At 40.0% G+C, this 19661-nt stretch overlaps 2 protein-coding genes across 3 annotated transcripts; one reads left to right on the top strand and one right to left on the bottom strand.

Moving 5' to 3' along the window:
- Positions 1-89: 89 nt before the first annotated feature.
- On the top strand, positions 90-1816 carry LOC110863246 (ester hydrolase C11orf54). Its single transcript, XM_022112504.2, has 6 exons — positions 90-373; positions 451-549; positions 613-803; positions 880-1047; positions 1111-1380; positions 1457-1816. Exons 1-6 carry the CDS (start codon positions 307-309, stop codon positions 1637-1639), a joined length of 978 nt encoding a protein of 325 aa, XP_021968196.1. The 5' UTR covers positions 90-306; the 3' UTR covers positions 1640-1816.
- Positions 1808-18781, bottom strand: LOC110863245 (collagen alpha-1(I) chain). Of its 2 annotated transcripts, XM_035846534.1 has the most exons (9): positions 18447-18781; positions 5711-5891; positions 4819-5490; positions 4595-4636; positions 4421-4483; positions 3926-4108; positions 3692-3859; positions 3472-3531; positions 1808-3384 (listed from the first exon to the last, which is right to left on the bottom strand). In XM_035846534.1, exons 1-9 carry the CDS (start codon positions 18456-18458, stop codon positions 2528-2530), a joined length of 2238 nt encoding a protein of 745 aa, XP_035702427.1. In that variant the 5' UTR covers positions 18459-18781; the 3' UTR covers positions 1808-2527. The 2 variants fall into 2 exon arrangements, with proteins under 2 accessions (XP_035702427.1, XP_021968195.1); XM_022112503.2 differs by lacking the exon at positions 4595-4636.
- Between the last annotated feature and the right edge of the window lie 880 nt (positions 18782-19661).

Genomic DNA, 19661 nt, shown 5'->3' with positions numbered 1-19661 from the left:
ATAAGTAACAAACCACCTGCAGTGCAACCCTTATTCAGAATTCATTAAAAACCAAACCTGTTCCAGTCAGAGTAGGAGGATGACAAAGTAAATAACTATGATTGTGATTATTTATGCAATAAACTTGACATTTGAAGGAGACTTGGATGCGATATGATCTTTCTTTAGGAGCAAACTTGTCTTACCACTTGCTCCGAGTGGAATTTCACCAGTACGGAACAAGTCCTGGTGACAACAACAACAACAACGACGACAGAATAATAGAAAACAAAAACAGAATCTCAAAAATATTTTTGGTCCAGAAAAATGGCGACGAAATTTCCCGTGGAGGAGTTTGTCCTGCCCTCCGTCGACATTGAGGACATTTGTAAAGGTATCGTATCACAAGAAATAATTTGATATGCAAACTACCCAAATTTCATTTGTATTTACTAAACTTTTTCTTGGCAGCTTTGAACGAGAATCTCAAAGCCTACTTTCAAAATGTGGATGTTAACGTCGTAGATTGTCCCAATCTTGCTGAACCACCGTACAATCTGGCCACGAATGGTTAGTCTCACAATTTGCATACGTAATTATATCGGTAATCTGTACATTAAAATTCGAATCAAGGAATTGGTGGATATTGCGTCATTGCTGACATTGGTGGCGTCCCGTATCTCATCCCACTCGTGCAGAGGGACAAAGTGTACGACCTGCGGACCTTGATTCCCGAATGTGTGGGCGCAGATAAGTTTCCGGAAGGATGGTACATTTCCGGTGCGGGGGCGGGACCCTTCAAGTCTCAAGGGTCGAACTGCGAGGTACATATCGCAAAATTTAAGATATGCATATGTAGAGTATAAAACAATGAGACGCTTATCTCATTTTCTTGCTTAGCTCATCGTCAACATGTACCTCTCTCCTGATGATAAAGTCGTCAATAGGTCGAAAGTGGCGTTAACCTCGTCCCAGAACGAGACAGATTTGACCGTTAAGACTTTGTCCGATACTGAAACGGACAGCAGCCTCTTGGTCAACGTGCTCGTGTCCAGTGGGGCAGGAAAGGTGGATACAATTTGACATATTTATTTGTATACATATGTAAATTCTATTTCAAAATTATAATAGGTTTTGGACATCAAAGTCTCCCACAAACTCGACCCTGCCACCAATTTCACCACGATTTTGCGTGACTGTCTCAACAAGAAGTTTACAGCCTCGACCCCCGTCGGACTTGGAGGGCTGTTCACTGTGGACCGTGCCCCCACCAAGATTCACGTCATGCGAGACTTTTCCACGAAACCACTCCTCACGGATAACGATGTCGAGGAGTGGCTCAAGTTCTTCCGGGTAGAACCGCCCTTCATGTCCCAGTCGATCCTGGTTTCGACCGACCCCGTAAGAAATTAATAAATCTCAGCCCTTCTCCGTTACGGGATCCATTTTAGTATTGAAATTAATTGATTAATTACAGGGTCTCGACCTCCGCGTGGAGCACTCTCACGGGTGGACCACCCACTCCGGACCTGCCCAAGCTGGCCACTACCACTACGATACGGCCCCACAGGACGTCCAATACCACGGAATTTATGCCGTTGCTTCAAAAATTGTGAGAATCGATCGCCCCAAAGAAACTCATAACATTGGGAGAGACTAAAATTGCCATATTACACAACTTGTATGTGGTGATTTTCTCCATTTATTATTTCAAAACAATGTCGTAATAAAATTTACATCTTTTAATCGTATTTACTTGCTAAATATGTAAATCTCAATTATTAGAGAAAAGTTGTAATAAATAATAGGTCAAATCTTATAATTATCATTATCCTTATTTTTACCAGTTTGGAAGTTGGATAATTTTTTCAACCTGTTAAAAAAATCCAATTCCATCATCGCACTTGTTTGTTGTGTGACGATTCATTTTTAACTTTAAAAAAATTACAGGTACATTTTTTCTCGCCCGAAACACCTCAAATATATTTTTTCATAGAATTTTAAATTTTTCTTATTTTTCACTCTCTCAACCGCCTGTTCGCCCTCCGCTTAACGCCCACCACTCGTCTCGCCGTCCTTCTCCCGGTCGCCGGTACGACGTACGCGCTTCGTCGAAAGTTGGCTTGCGATGACAGGAGTGGAGACTCGTTCGGACATGACGTCCCCTGTCCGGCTGCCGGACAATAGGGAACGATCGCCGGTTGAGAAAATGCAGCCGCGTTGCAGTCCGGATAGAAAATTACAGGAACGTTGGACACCACGGCGCCGGGAATTTTGCCATAATATTCGGCCGGGTTAAATCCCTCCCCACTGTGCGGAGGAGGTTGGCTAAACTGTTCTTGAGAGTATTGTGGTTGTGGTCGGTGCGTGTTGGTCGGTCTTCTGTAGGGCTCAGTGTCCTTCTCCGTATGCGAAGAAGATGGTCTCAACGTGTTCCGATTTATGGGTGCTGGTCGGTTGGTCTGTGGGTGCGACCGGGTCGTTTCTCTCTGATAATTGGTGGTCGAAGGTGCTTGTGGTGGATGCGAGTATGCTTGAGTATTCGGTGTCAAGGAGGCTTGTTCGCCAGATGTTGGATCTGGATAGATTCCGACCGTGCTTCCCTCCGCGACGGATTCGTGTTGAGGTTGAGAAGGTTGTTGTTGATGATGGTGAGGCTGCAGAGGTGTTGTTGGTCGGCCTTGCTGGCGTCTGGTTGGAGATGGGGGAGGATTAGCGGTGTTGTCGCCACCAGAGGTGAAGGGTGAGGTGGGAGGTCGTGTAAAGGGGGATGAGACTTGTGGTGGCCGAACGAGTGGGGTGGGTTGCCTAGTGCTGGTAGTTGGGGGGAATACTCCTCTGTCGAAGTGGGGGGATTGTTGTACACGTTGTCGTCCACGTTATGGGAAGAGGGCTGTTGTTGGTAAGGGTGTTGGTTTTGTGGGGTGCCTGCTCCTCCAGTGTACGGATTGCTGGAGTGGACGGGGTCGGGAGAATTGGTGTAGCGGAATGGAGGGAGTGAATTTGTGTCTTCTTCGCCACCTTCGCCACCGGCCGGGTGTGGGGGTGGGTTGGAGGAGAGATTTGGGTGCTGTTGCTGGAATACGGCGGAAGGTCGGGAAGGAGGAGGGGAAGAGGAGGATGAAGTTCCGCGAGGTGGTTGTCTCTGAAGAGAAGCAGACGGAGCGGGTGGTTGAGGAGCGTCCGGAGTAATTCCGACGGTTGAGCCTTCATCGTAGCTGGCGTAGGCGGGATCCACTGCTGGTGGTCGAGATTGTGTCGATACGACGGGTGAAGGTCGGGACGGAGTGCTACGAGCGGGTGGAGTGGTGTCATGTTGGGGCGTGTAGCTCGCTCCGGTGGAGTAGGAAGGTCGTGCACCACCACCGCCGCCGCCGAAGGGACCGTTACTGCCTCCAAGACCGCCTGGAAAATATTTTATTTTTGTGGTGTTAAACACAAATTAACTTGACCAGAGTGGTGGTAACTACATATTTATGAAGGTCATCTTACCGGCACCACCACTTCCACCGGACCCAGCCGCTCCACTACTTCCGGAACCGCCTGGACCTCCTGAAAGAGAATAGTCTTAAGCTACATCTATACTTCACCCCCTGGTAATTAGCTCCAATGTTATAATTCAACTATGGCGCAAGTTATCAAGAATAGAAGTATAAACGCATCTTTACAATTGCACCAGGTTTAAGTTTACATCATTTCTTTTACAACATACCCGACCCACCACTACCACCTGAACCACCTGCGCCGTCAGTTCCGTCCCCACCACTGCCGCCAAATCCGCCATGTCCTCCGTGACCCCCAAGGCCTCCACTGCCACCTGATCCCCCACTGCCACCAGGTCCTGCTGAACCGCCGACAAATCCATGTCCACCAAATCCACCTAATCGTAGCACCACAAACTCTTGAGTACCCACGAAAGAAAGACCAACTACGTCTACCAACGTACCTCCTCCTCCGCTTCCTCCATGACCACCGGGGGCCTGTCCTCCACCCGATCCTCCCGATCCACCACTCCCTCCAGGCCCAGCATTTCCTCCTGGGCCATCCTGCGAACGTCCACCTCCTCCACCGAGACCTCCAGCGCCACCATGTCCGGCTGGTCCTACAGAACTGGATCCACCGCTGCCGCCTAAGCAAAATGTTCAGTGATAAGTAATCCATATTTTGTGTAGGACTTATCAATCAGTAACAATACAGGTATCCGAACTTATGCTTTCAGATTTTGACCAAATTAGAATTAATCGGTCGAAAATTTAATTAGTATAAAATTTGCAAACGAAACGATCTCCCAATGCTCAGGTTTGACAGAGATATTTGCATCCAGAGAAAAGAAAAAGTTTGCAAAGTTTACACTTTCAAAATTTGCTGCGTGATTTCTCCTCTTCGGATTAAAATATCTCTGCTAAACGTGCTTTGAAACCTTCATTGTAAGTTAAATTACCTGGTCCTCCAGCACCGCCTGGTCCAGCGGGGGCACCATTGCCTCCATTAATTCCGGAACGTCCTATACATAAACCACCCAATTTCAATTAGGTAAGCCCCCACAGAAAATCGACCCAATTATCCCAACAACAAATGATTGCAAACTGAAAATTGATTTAGAGAATAAATTGACCTGGAGAATAAGGTCCCACAAAAGATCGACCTGGAGCACCAGCTAGACGATCAGAAGAACAGCAGCGACGGAATAAGAGAGGACAAGAAAGAAATAAATAATAAATAAGCACAATATCATCGCAATAAATGAAAAAAGTCATGCAAAAAATCCATGCAATTCAACAAGACACAGACAAGTCAAGAAAGCTCAGATAAGAACAAGACACAATAACATTTACGGACCTGGTCCCGGCGACCCATCGATGCCTCCACTATTGCTCCCAATAGCTTCACTAGCCAACGCCGTCGGTGTATTCGTGATGGATTTGAAGCCCGGATTCAAAAATGAATTTGGTCTCCTTCGGTCCCCTCCAGCAAATGGATTCGTCGTAGTTGGCGCACCCCCACTTCCTCCTCCTCGCACCGTCGGTGACGATGGCGTAAATGGTGGCGACGACGAGGTATGGGTCGATTGTTGTTTCAGCGCAGGTGACGACGTGAACGGAAGCAGTGGCGTCGTCGTATGCGGAGATTGTTGCAGTGTTGAGGAATACGACACACCGATCGGTCTTCTGCTTGACGCCGTTGACGCCTTTTTCGGTACCGCGGCCGCAATTTCTTTGGCGAAATAGATGCATTTTTCCGGAAAGACGATGTCCGCCCAGGGTGTCAATTTGCCATTGTGATGTCCTGTCCCTTCCGGGTTATCGGCCGGGTAGAAAATCTCGACCGGTTGTTCCTGCTTCACTGGACGATAACCCCACGCATCGGAAATGTAAAAGGTGATTTGGTCCTCTTCATTGGGATCGAGGTAGCCATAGCAACCGTAAACTACTTCGTCCACGGCTTTATTTTCATGGTGAAACTGTCCCAAGGGACCCGACGGTTTGATATCGTAACCATAATTGTAATTTCCTGTGAGGTAAAAGAAGGAACACAAAAAAATGACAGTGAAAGAGGAAGAATTACCAAAATAACAGATTTTTCAAGAAAATTGATCCAAAATTATATAAATTTGGTCCAAAATTTCACATTTTTACAAAAGTGTCCTTCAAAATTTGATTTAAAATTTCAATTTTTTACAAAAATTACCTCTAAAATTTTGCTCAAATTTCAATTGTTTTACAAAAATTACCTCCATCAAAATTCTGATTCAGGTACTGCGTCTTATTATGATCCTGAATATTAAGGACGGCCACTGTTCCATCCGCGTCATCGGAGTCCTTCCTGTTTCCTACGACTTTTGGGGACGCGTCCGCCCTGGGGGTCAGGATCACGAGGACGACCACCGCGAGAAAACTCGTCCGTAGCGTCGCCTAAAATAAACAATTAATCGGATTACACAGAAGTTTTAGTGGAAAAATAAGGAAAAAGCTATCTGCAATTCGTTATCAAGACATGCGTAGAAAAAGACGATACAAATTTTGCAATATTTTTTTTAATGAGTATTTTTGGAAATTCAGAAGAATTGTTGTCATGTTTTTGTCGGATACTGGGGTCAAGTTTTGAAGGGATTTAAAATAAATAAAAGACATCAGGTGACGAAGAAATGACGTAATAATGACATCGTCATATTTCTTTCAAAATGTGCAGCGTCACAATGGCACCAATTAGTACATAGTTCAAGAGATGAAGAGGTTCACTCACTGCGGGTGTGACGAAGAGTGGCACGCCTCATCGTCGTCGTGGCGTGTGTAATTATTATCGCACCAAAATTTAAACCTCCACAACTTGGTAAATGACGAGGGATGAGGATAAATGAAACGTTAATGTCCCGCGACATGAATGACTGAATGAGTGACATGACACACACGGTCGTCCTCAGCGAAATGACATAATGGATGACGCCTTATATAATAATTAGTACATTGTGATGAGTCCATTCAACGGGATGGTTCAACTCCCAATGTGCGCATAACAAGTACCTATCACGAGTTTTTCGCCATGTGCGCTATGAAAAACTGCATTTCGCAACTGCTTCCATATTTTTTTAAACTTAAATCAGGCCAGAAATTAATACATTTTTCTAAATTTAAACTAGTATTTGCCCCCATCATATTATTTTAGAGGGCTGAAATGTATTTATTGACAACTTTTTCACTTGATGACGACCGATATTATTTCAAAAATACGTAAATCTTTTACATTTCATTTAATTTTTTTAATACACATATATTTAGCAAATATTTCGACGTTACAGGAAGAACTTTTTTTGCTCAAAGAAATTCTACCATAAAAAGTCCAGAGGATTATATTCAGAGGTACAAATTTTGTGAAAATTCGTATTTTTGTTTTTTTCGTACTTATTTCGTGGATATTTTGGCGTGTTTTTTCTAAATATTAAACACAAATTTCAACAATTTTTCTCTGATACATATCCGCCCTCCATCCACAAAGGAATGTTGTCCTCTCGGATAACGAGGTGTTGTTTATCACCAAGTTTCTCACATTGTTCAAATGCCAACAACAAATTCCTTGCCGAGAGCACTAAATAGTCAAGTTAGCCAATATCGATCGATCCATCGACTACATAATATTTTTATTTTCAAGTGCACAGCGTATTTAACATGGCCCGCATCCATAATCCAAGTAACAATCACAACGTAGCAAAATATTTGACTGCAGCACGCTTATCCGAGCCGACATCTTAAACGAAATACGTAACAGATTATCTCTTTAACGACCGAGGGACACATCAATTGACTTCATTCCCATTCACACGAGATTTATAATCAAACCCATAATTTTATGACGAGAGAGGCAGAGAAAGACAATCGCACTTATAAATCGAAGAACAAAGTGGATGCTGCTGCTGCTGCCCAACCTACATAAATAATGCACACGAGACGATTGACTATTGACGATTTTAACCTTTTGTTTCAGTGAATCGATTATTGTCTTAAATTGAGCTGAATTATGAAGGGCAACGAGTAAGTAACTGGTGCACCTATAATTTGTCGTTTGTCGCCGCCACCACAAATTTGGTTATCTTCTTTTTACAACTGTGTAACACAAAACGGACGGATTTTCTTCATAATTTATTTACTTATTAGATTTATTTACCACTATTAAAAAAGTTGGGTAATAAAAAAAGAGCGAGAAAAAACTAACTAAATAATAATCATTCACTATTCAAGATGACAAAAAAAGTGAGCTCGATTAAGTAAACGTCGCCATTAAAAAGTAAGTATGCAAGTGGACCCATCGGTCTAATTCTAATCTTTCTAATTGTGGAATCGATGGTTAAGGACGTATAAAATATGTAAAGCAAAGGTCGGCGCGTATCGAGATAGTCATCCAATCTCGACAAGGTCATGAGAAAAATGGATGAATTATTGAGAATTATTGAGGATCGAGGAGTGTTAGTGACTGTGACCACCAACCAACCAAGCATTTGATGCATTTGCCAAATACTTGAAAAAATATGAAGATGAAGATGAAGACAATGCAACAAGTGTCTCAATGCGATCTTTTGATGGGATCTTCTCCTTTATTTGCATAATATCGATTCACCAAGATGATCGTTATGGACGAATGGATGGATGGAAGAGGACCAGAAATTATGTATGCTACAAGTCCACCCTTGATAATAAATAGTTGGTCATCTTATACCCACAAATTTAATCTCTTTTACCTTAAACAAATTAATTGTGAGTGTACAGCACACAACAATTTAATCATAACCGGCACACTATCATTTATTATTGACAAACTTGCTGCTGCTTCTTCACTTTCTGCGACAAAGTGAAGGTCAGGATCGATAAAGAGATGGATAAGAGGGGATAAAATGACTTGGCTAGTTTAATTAGTTGTGGTTATGGGATAAAATGAGACGGCTAAATGTTAAACATACTTTGCACTATGTATGTAAATTGGTGCAGTTTTATATTTAGAAATTTTTTTTTAATTACGACTTTTATTCGAAATCTTTTAACCAGTGTTTTGTTTTTGACGCCCAAAAGCGACTTTTTTTACAAATCCATGCACAGATATGTAATCTCCCATTAATTTTGAGCATTTTGGCGTGTGTGTAATACCACGAAATTTGGATAACCTTTTGTTTTAACATGTTTTCTTATGAGAAATTAAGGAATTTTCTAAACCATGCCGTATTTCACACCAAAATGCTCAAAATTAACAGGAGATTACATAAAAGTTAACGGATTATCGAAAGATTCAATAATAAAGAACTTGTAAAATTTGCCCCATTTCTTATTTTGGACACTTTTGGACGTCCAAAACTGCTTAAAACGCGTTTTGGACATTGACGACGAAACCATTTTTTCAACTATCCTATCCCTCCATCCGATTTTATTTACAGGGAAAAAGTTATTAATTGGCAAAGTGTTCCCTGGGTTAAGTGCCGAGTCACGATTTAATATTAAAATGGCGTGTAATATTATAATCACACCGTGTAAAGGTAAACCCACCACCGTCCAACAATCACTCATCCCTTCATAAAGATGTCAATCAGTACAATTATTACATTCTTCTGACTGGTGGATTGGCTGGCTGGCTGGCGTGTAATATTATTTAATTCCTTTCTTAAGGTTAAACGATGATGACCAAGTAACAAAACAACGACAAGCAAGCAATCAATCTCACTTTGATTACTACTTGGTCATGAATCATTATCATCTCTTGCGTACGATTAGTAAATGAATTCGTACATAAATAAACCCTCTTGATGCCACAAACTTATGTCGGATTATATACTTTTTCATTGTTAATGTTGCGTAACAAACTGTGTCGCATCTTCTCGAGATGGGAACAGATATTGAAGTAAATAATTGTCCTGTACAGAAAAGTCCTTGATCACTTGTGAGCCGGGTCGTCGTCGTGAAGTATGGAATTGTGCATTTGCATATTCATTGAACTGTATGGTATACATCATTGAGCCAAAATTTTGCAAAGTTTCTCAAGCTATCGATCAAGCAGTGTTTCGAATGGAAGTAACCACTGGCAAGAAATAATGGCAAGAAATAATGGCAAGAAAGTGGTTTCTTGTAGCTAAACATTTTGACCTGCAAGAATTGCAAGGTGCAAGAAATTGCGAATAGTTCATAAGGTGTTCGGCTATTTCTCGCAGTTTCTTACACCTCGAATTTCTTGCGTGGCTTGCTTTTCAGTGCAAAAAAAATTAGCAAACCCGAAAAAAATTATTTACAGATCTATACCTCATGCTCAATATCGCATACATATGTAGATTAATTATTGACTTGAATACCTCCACGGTGTAAATGCAGGCGTCATAAAAAACCATCTGTCACAATTTCTTCCCTCATGCAATTTATGGGATGAGCAGCCTATTGGATTCAGTCGTTAAGTTGCGTGGTTAGATAATACATAAGTAAGTGGAGTCGTGTGCCGCGTCGTGACCACATCACCGCAACGTCAACGACATGACACTCGTGTCGGTTTAGTCTCAATCTGATTATCCATCCTTTTAAGTAACAATCACATAACAACGTGCTAATAACTAAGTGACGAGACAATTGACAGAGAAGGAAAGGAAGATGAGCAGCAGCAACAGCAGTCCGTCGTCGTGAATGAGTGGATGGATGGGTCGTCGTCGTCGTAAAAAGGATTTATGACACTGACACGTACAACGACTACAGGCCCGTGTCTAGATAAGGCCAATAGTGGACGTAAAAATTGCACACGTTGAAATTCATACTATTCGTATAATTCTCATAAATCTTGAAATTTAACAAAATTTAACTTGAAGTTCTTCAATTCAGGCCAATTTTATTTTGAATTTTCTATTAAAATTTTTACTAATAATGCGACATAACAATTTCTGTCTTGTTTTTTATCAATTTTGGATTTAAACTCTGGAATAAAAAATATATTTGTATCGATATCCTAAGCAATAATTTGTTTACAAAGGCGCAAAGTTCCGTTTTTACGGCACTGCGGCCAAATAATGAAGATGAAGATAATGCAATACACACTGCACCTCGTAAATTCCTTCGTCACCAGCACCCTTCATTAACCAATTAGTTCAAATTCAAACAAATTATTGCACAAACAAATTGCGACCCGTGTGTGCATACGTGTAAACGCATCGCATAAAATTAATGGCTTGGTTTGGTTTTGAATTACACATGCCCAACTTGGCGATATATGCAGCACGCTAACCTTTGTGGATGTCACAATGCTATACATTTGTCGTGAAAGAAGGGCACATACCTCATTTTTCAACCCTTCTTGTCAATAACATAATCACGAAATTAGACCTTCCTCCCAGGCATTGCATTACTTACGCGACTCAACAAACACTCAAGTGACCACGGACAGAGATACAAATAGATGCAGTCTTTTATTTTTATGTGGAGAGGGATTGCGTCACAGAAAAGGCGAACATCTTAAAACAAGAACCAATCCCATTTTCTTCTTTACAGCATTTTTTTTCTCTTTACAACTTTACAAAGGTCGCCTGCATATCGATTACCAACTAATTGTGACATTTACGAGGAAGGAAGGAAATGCAAAAAAATGAGAATTTGCACATCTTCAATTACATAATTATTAATAATTAGACAAGCTGAAAAACACGGTAACATGAGTCCAGGTGTACATATTTCATCTTGAACTATGCATGTGTGCAAAATTTTACCCTATTTTCTGAAGAAATGTTGCCTGATTTTGTGCAAAGATTTAGCCCAATGTTCAGCAGAAAAAATATTTACGGAGCGATTTATGCATGAAACTATGCAAAATTATTCACATACAGTTCTGTAGAAATTGAAATTTCAGCAGGATTATGCACCAAAAATCCAGCTTTTTGTCGATTCCTGCACAATTCGACACAGTGATTTCTACTCGACACCACCATAAATATCTTTTTGCTATCTAAATATGGTCCCTATTTTTACAACGACTGCTACTACTGTGAAAAAATGGTGAATTACAAATTGCACCAAAGACAACAACAAGACCAGCATGGGAAGGATGAGGCAATAATGCATCGCTTATTCCATCCCATTGTGTCGTGAGGAGTATTGTGTGCGTTGTGTGGGTAAGAGAAAGAATGGATAAGCGACAAATTCCAATCCAATTGACCTCCTGTCACGTTACATTATTGTTGTATTGATGAACCTCATTCAAATCATGGCCTATCAAATGTCGTGACGTGAGTCGGCTGCACAATTCTTGCTAAACGGAAGGAATTGGAATTTGGTCTGAATTTTCATTTCGTAAATGAACACATTTTTCGACGGTGTGATTATTGCTTACAAAATTTACGACATTCATTTGACCCACAATATTTTCAAATTTCTAACCAAAAACATAGAAATTTCAGTAAAATTGAGCCACGAAGGAAACAATCGGTTCCTTCATCCATACACGTGCCGCAATAAGAAAATATCAGTGATAATGGTAATTGTTGTTACGAAATGTCATTGGGAGAAGGATAACACATGCCATTTTGTTCTCCTCTGACTGCAATGGCGCTGTCCTGCCTGAGAAGAACAGGGATACGTATTTATTTATGTCGTGGAATGGAAGTTGGGATGGTTTGATTTAAAATTGGACATTGACGCATTCCATTCCATTAATCACAATGACTCTAAATTTCCTTTGTCTTCCTACTATTCATTCCTAACGTGGAGATTAATTGTGAGCACATGGTGGAAGAACTCGGCTTCTAGAGGCATAAGTTACACATTATTGGACCACGACCCATAATTATATGCATACGTAATAATAATAATAATACAAATTTGCATTTATATCCTCACCACTTATTTAATCGTTACATAATAGTAATGAATGCATTTTCAGGTATTAATATAATTGGGCAAAGTTTCTAGGAAAATGTACCCCAGTTGTCTCAATTTGCCTCAGATTCTGCACTATCGATAAGTACAAGATGAAAGTAAAAGTCGTGTACATAAATAAGCCTTGCATGCATAAAAGTCTTCTTAATGCACTCATGCAACCCTTAATTCTTTCCTGTACATGCACCTAATTTTCATCCTGAATCTTGGCTGATTAAATGTTTTAATCTCGAGTCCTCTCCTCGTCCCAACAACAAATTTATGAGGTTTGATTCTAATCTTTCTCTTTCTTAATGACGACGACATGATCCCACCAACAACGTCGTCGTCCATCCGACAAAATCCATCTCACCACTGCCACCACCACCACCACCAAGAAATAAATAAGTGGCTGAGCAGAATACGAATTAGAATTGGACGATGGAGAGAGAGAGAGAGAGACGAGTGATTATTATGCTTATCCGTCCACAATGTCTTTGCTTTTGATCAGCCAACGGACACCTTTGATTGATCAAATACAATACAATGTGCCACCAACCAAGTGGCAGTTCGTTAGTTGCGTACGATTCATACGACACAATGTGCAATGCTAAAAAGTTAGCAGAGAGAGAGACAGGTGAAAAGTTTGACTTGATGTTAAAACCGCCCCTTAATTTGTGATTTGTATTCATAAAAATCAACCAGTATTGTAAAATGTGGGCGATAATTTATACTCTTTTATCGACCATGATGGAAGATTATTGGCAAAAAATACTTTCTTTTTTGGCGTATCTATTCGAAGTTTGAGTTCAATCTGAATAATTATGAAGACCAATTCAGTGCAAAACTGAACTATTTTCGTGCCAATTTGTCGTAGAATTTACTAAAAATTTGCAATGATTGCAATACACATGCTAACAACCTATAACGCCACCATTAACTAGATAAATAGGTGCACAATAATTAGGGTCATTCCAACTAACTAACCAACTATGCATGCCCATTACATTCCAATACTTACACTTATCGATGATGATCACAATAATAAGAACAAATAAATAATGGAAGGTCAAAAATAAAATTGCAGTGCATTTCTTTCCTCACAACCAGGCGAGGAGCTGCCCTACTCTCAAAAACATGTATATGAATGCAGTCTTGTTGCCCTGTCTCACTCACTTATTCGAATAATTATTCATTATCATAATCATTGTTATACAAGTGTAAAAGTAATTACATAAAAATAATTGATGCTGCTGCACTCGCATGCGTGTAATATCTACTCGTTGCTAATATATTCGTATCGTTATGATTACAACGCATGCAAATTCTTGTGTTACGCTATGCCCAAGCAGTGTTTCGGGGGTAAGTAACCACTTGCAAGAAATATGTAGAGGCAAGAAAGTGGTTTCTTGCAGCTATTGGTATTTTGACCTGCTCGAAATGCAAGAAACTGTGCCCCGCCGATGTACTACTTATGACACGTGGCGTAATTTTGTGCATTTTCTTGCAATTTTATGCACCTCGCATTTTTTGCACTTCTTGCTTTGCACTGCAAGAAATGCATGTAGCAAATCCGCAAGAAACGAAACGCTGTGTTCAGGCAGACACAAAAATGTCAAAGTAGAAGATGCATGTGCATTTATTCATTGATTTGTGTGCTTGGGTGTAAAAAAATCAATCAATATATGGCAATTTTTTTCAATGAACATTCTCTCTTATTAAATTTATTTAAGATTAAATATATGCATGCACGCTAGTTACGTTACTCTTCTTCTTCTTTTTGTAACCATCTAATTAAAAATGGGAAATGTTGCGAAATTGGAATTACAATTTTGCACACTAGACTTAATTTTATGCGAAATTAAAGATTTACTAGCATTTACTATTTCGTAACGTAACAAATGTGAGAATTACAATTTTCGGTTTGTTTGGTAAAAACAATGCGATAATTTCTTAGCGGACAATTATTGTGCATTATTACTTTTGCACAATAATCCACACAAATTATGTCGACAAACTTGCCATTTTTTTGCCTTGTCCTTCATATGCATGCATAAAATACGGTACGGTACAGCACTACATGCTTCAACCAGGCATCGAATCCACACCTCTGATCTGACCTGGCCGGCTCCCCCCCGTCTTGTCAACGCGCAATTGATCCCATCTGTCTTTCAAGTACGTTTATACATATCCGTCATTTAACGTGGTTACCTTTAATCTCGGCGAGTTTATTAAGGCGCACACTTCCACACATGAATAGTTCGCATATCAGTGTAAATACCAAGCCAAACAGGACTACGAAATCATTCCAATCTCATCTCAGCCAGCCATTCATTACTGCAAAGAGTGCTGCAAAGTTAAGCCCAACAATGGACCACCACAAATGCAATGCAATGTACCAAGTGAGATCGATCCAAGCGATATTCCAGTCTCAAAATTGCCTCACATATGCATCTACATACATACCTACGCACTACTTATCTGCTCGTAAATAGACGACGTGTCCCTGCTCGATCTTCAACCAACTCTTCTCATACGAATGTACATATGTAGAATTAAACCAGACTTTTTATATATTTCGGATAGGGCAATTTTGTGAAGCGCTGAGCGTTTAGACTTTTCTCAAAAGGAATAATTGTACACATACATACATCTCTGCGAATATAATCTATACTAAAATGAATAAATATTTGTTCTCATAACCAGACTTATTTGGCATGAATTCTTTTGCTGAACCTGCAACGACGACGACGACGACTGAATCAGAGACCCAGCCCTTTTATCGCGACATCTCAATCATTTATTTTCATTTAGGGAAAAGACACTGCCTCCACTGCTTGACTGTCAAGTACACATGCACAGACCTGCTCCACATCGCTCAATCCTTGTCTCTCTGTCTGTGTGCGAATATCCGACCAAAAAAGATTAATTTGCTGTGCACTTGAAAACTGAAAGTGTTTCATTACCTACAATGTCACGTACGTCAAACGGGTGACATGTGTGTGTGTGAATCCGTGAGTTATGGGAGGACGCGTTCCTTCCCAATAAATACGTACATACGTATTATTACGTAATGCAAAGTGTATCTATCCCTGAAGGTAACTGGGTACACAGACATGTGCAAAAAATAAAGCAAGCAAGAAATGCCACCCACCCAGAGAGATACACAAATAGACTCTTTTTCTTAAGCTTGGTGGTGGTTCGTGTCCCTACGTGTCCATTTGTATTTACTGATCAGTAATTAATCCAATCAGACGCCACGGATCTTCAATCCATCATTAAATTCCTGTCCACCTGACCACTTTAAGTAAATACATCTCAATTTGGTTGGTACGCATGGGATGTTTGACACACGTACGTACGTATTTACGAGGAGGAGGAGGAGAAGATCGATTCTTCATGTTTTTTGGCGCAATCAATACCCTCCAATAATAAATAATAATAATAATGGAGCATAATTGGCAATTGGTAATTCAAACGAGCCGTTTCATAAATTAATCGTGTATGTGAGCTACTAAATACTTGTGCCATCATTAATCAAGGTCGTGCAGGCAACCTTAATTCAGTCCTAGTATTATCAGTCCATTTATTATTATTACGACAACCACGGTGACTACTACGAACGACTGCTATTTATTATTATTTGTTAGTGATCAGTAATGGAATGGTAGTCAGTCAGGGGCAGGTGGTTTCTGCTGCTGCTGAAGGAATCTCTGCAGCTTTTGATTTCTCATGACCGACATTAATCAATGTTGTGTAGAAGAAGGATAATCAATGGCTTCGTTTCGTAGGGGAGCTAATTTGGTTGGATGTTAAGAGAAGATTTGTGTCGGTCAGTGTCGCATTGCAGTGACCGATGCTGCCACCGAAGACACGAGTAGATCGTGTTGGGTAACGTGTACCCTTTCGTATTAATCACGTAATGAAATTAATAGTTTATTTACAATGGATGTACATAATCAGGGAAAGTGTAGGTCATTCCTATTTATTGTGTATAGGTCAGCGGGTCCCGTTCAATAAATAACTATTTAGCGTGTCAATAATATGGACCTATATTTCTTATTTAAGCCAAATTATTCATAACAGATTTTAGTTAGAATAGAAGTTAGTTAAGAATTGGGATTTGACAAATTGTCTCATTTTCTATTTGTGAGAGTCCATCAAACAATAAAATCTCATTTTGCCTCAAGAAATGTATGTACTAGTTGAATTCTAATGTGTTTCGCATGTCTACTGAATACACTCCTTAGTTCAGCATGTCCCGTTCAATAACTACTTAACATACCAATAATATGAACCTATTTCATACATATTTAAGCCAAAATTAATACATTTTCTAAACTTCGTTATAAATAGGCATTTGACAAATCGTCTCAATTTGTGAGAGTTCACGTAACAATGTAGTCTCACTCTGCCTCACGAAACGTATCAATAGTCGAATTCTAATTTGTTTCGCATGCCTACTGAATTTTAATCGGTCGTCTCAATCTCGAAAAATGTAAAACTTTGACACATACTGCGGAAGAGAGAGAGAGAGAACATGCCGGATTATTGCATTGCATTGTCGTCGTCAATTTTGTTTTGATCAGATGCATCTAAAATCTTACATGCTCATGTCATTCCCATTTCAGTCAATTAACCACAATCACGGATCGGAGAGCAGAGAGCGAATTTTATCAAATACGCGATTCAACCGTGTGCACAGAAGGGAAAACTGTTTCAACTGCCCTGTTTGACAAGATACCTGCAGCGTGGCTGGGTTTGGTGGGGCTCGTAACAAAACAACAAAGTCTAAAAAGAGACGACGACAAGGAACACAAAATGACAATATTGCATTCATTTTGCTCCTTAATTTTAATAAAGATCTGACGACTGAATTCAGCTCGAGGAGTGAAAGGGGCACATGGCCAGAGAACGGGACGGGAGGATTGATTTTTGAGAGAGTTGGCGAGTTTTATGTACGTACGTAAATAAATACATCGGGAAAAACAAGTTACGCCTTTAATCACCCAGCATGATGAGCATGTCACAAGAGCGACTACATAAAAACGTTACAAAACCTGGCAAACGTAAGGAAACGAGAACAATTATGCATGCATTTGGATGGATTTATGGACGAGCCTGCCATACCCTTGCACCACATGCATTCATGTCTCATGAATGAATTTCATATCACATATGCATTCCATTCCGTCCTGGTGACGTTATGGCGTAATTAACGACACATACAAATACAAGATAAGATAATTGGAGGTTTGAAAAATGGGGTAAAATTCCTGGAATTTCTTAGATTACGAGGTTTACCCAAAAAATACCCCCAAAAAATTGTCACCATTTTAAAAATTATTTCCGTTTTCCTCCCCCTGAAATAAGTATGTATAATTAAACAATAAATGGCCAAGAATAATTGTTTTCATGTCGTGTTACAACGAAATAAATAATAAATGCTAGATAAGCAGATATTGCCAACCATTACAAAAATAATAGTGTCTCGAAAAAAGAGGAGGAGGCGAGGGAAGAAGATCTGCAATTGATCTGGCATCCAAACTTTTTTTTTCACCAATTTCGCTTCACCTTTAGCTCTCTCAAATTACGAATCTTTTCTTAAAAACATGCCCATGCTTATGCACTTTGGTGTTGTTTATCATCACCAGTTAGTGATATTCCCAGCTACAGTGCAAATGCAGTATCTATCTTGATGAGGAGACAAACTAATGACTAATTTATGTGGCTGGCAGGATCTTTCGTTTTTTGTTAATAACTTGCAAGCGGTATTTATTCGCATGCATAATCACAAGTGTGAGTGAGCCGAGTGAAAAAAAAATCTCCATAATATTATCCTTCCTTGCTGCATTGATTACGTATTACGGATTGCATGCATAGGATTACAGAAGACTGCAATTTTTAAATGCTCACAGCCCATAATTATTTATGGGTACGACTCCTTCTAGAAATTATTTTGGGGGAAGGTGATGGTCGACCCAGTAAATAATAGCAATTATTTCTTCAATCAGCACCCTGATTAGGGGTGATTGATGATTAATCAATGCCAAACTTTGTCCGGTTCGAAAATAAAACGAGGGCAAAATTAGCCACAAAATTTCTTACCTTGATCAACATGTTCCTAAAATAGCGTCCCGATTCCGGTCAAGATCCAACCAAGCCACCAAAGTCAGTGTCCAAGTCTCACTCTGTTTCTTTTCACACAGTTCAATTCTCCACAATTTCACCCGTGCACAATTTACTAGTGTTCGAGAAATTGCTAAAAAAATGATGCCGTCGTTGCTTTCCTTGCTCATTTACGACGACGGGATGGCGTGCACATGACGGTCGGTGTGTGAAAAATGGGAACGTCGACTGAAATGGAACAATTTGCAGGGGAAGCCTTATATATGAGGACCAAGATAGATCTCGGCAGTCAAGAGGAGAGAGAGAGAGCCCTTTTGCCTGCCTTCCTGCGCTTATGGATCACGTCACTTGTTGCCACTTTATGATTATTTGTCGAGAGCAATAAGCAGTGCTATGTACGAACGATGATCTGCTGACCATCCATCCATCCACATCCATTATGTGTACACAGGCAGCAACGTGTAATAATAATGACAGAACATGTACGTGGGACGAGGACGACGAAACGGAAAAATGTGACCCCTCAAAAAATTCAATGTCTTGTTACGAGATGATGATTACTCAGAAGAAGAAGAGATGTAATAAGTGGGCAAGCAATGAAATGACATAACTTTTTTATTTTGCAGATCTACATAATTCGCGAGATGATTTTTTCGCAAATTTTTCATTTCGGGTATAACTATAATTATAGAGTGATTTCTGAGTATTTGCCGTTACCTAGAAAAAAATGGTGAGGGTACATGTGTTCTTATGTCCGGGTTATAAATAATTATAGGTTTTTTATCCAATAATTCGAGCGAACCCAGTAATTTGTACCTGGACTCATTAATTATAGGACTTTGAACCTCCGAATCGGCGTACAAAGCAGCTGCAAATGTACAAATATTTTCTACGAATACGCTACGCCATCAATTCCAGCCCCATGTACCCCTTAATTATGGGGATTAAGACGCAAGAGTGATTTTTTACCCAGGTGTGAAACAGTATTTTGAACAGATTTAAGTATTCCAAACTGGTTAGACCGTATGGAAATCGAGGCAATAATTAGTATAATAATCTCGGGTAGTAAAGTACTTCATACATCTTTTATACCTACAGAGACAACAAATTGCCCGTTTCCGCACAACAGTACAGACAACGATCTGATTATTATCATCTCTGATCCACGAGTTCATGTCTCATTCTTCTTCTTAA

Source organism: Folsomia candida, unplaced genomic scaffold (assembly GCF_002217175.1).
Source record: "Folsomia candida strain VU population unplaced genomic scaffold, ASM221717v1 Fcan01_Sc001, whole genome shotgun sequence".
Classification (NCBI taxonomy): domain Eukaryota; kingdom Metazoa; phylum Arthropoda; class Collembola; order Entomobryomorpha; family Isotomidae; genus Folsomia; species Folsomia candida.
Note: the sequence above shows the minus strand (reverse complement) of the source record. Positions and strands in the feature narration are given on the sequence as shown.

Excerpts from the sequence above, each read along its gene's own strand:
- LOC110863246 (XM_022112504.2), top strand. The coding sequence starts at position 307 with ATGGCGACGAAATTTCCCGTGGAGGAGTTTGTCCTGCCCTCCGTCGAC. Across the intron at positions 550-612 it reads GTACAATCTGGCCACGAATG|GAATTGGTGGATATTGCGTC; the intron begins GTTAGTCTCACA and ends ATTCGAATCAAG. Across the intron at positions 1,381-1,456 it reads TCCTGGTTTCGACCGACCCC|GGTCTCGACCTCCGCGTGGA; the intron begins GTAAGAAATTAA and ends GATTAATTACAG.
- LOC110863245 (XM_035846534.1), bottom strand. Across the intron at positions 4,637-4,818 it reads CGATGGGTCGCCGGGACCAG|CTGGTGCTCCAGGTCGATCT; the intron begins GTCCGTAAATGT and ends CTGATCGTCTAG. Across the intron at positions 3,532-3,691 it reads AGGTGGTAGTGGTGGGTCGG|GAGGTCCAGGCGGTTCCGGA; the intron begins GTATGTTGTAAA and ends ATTCTCTTTCAG.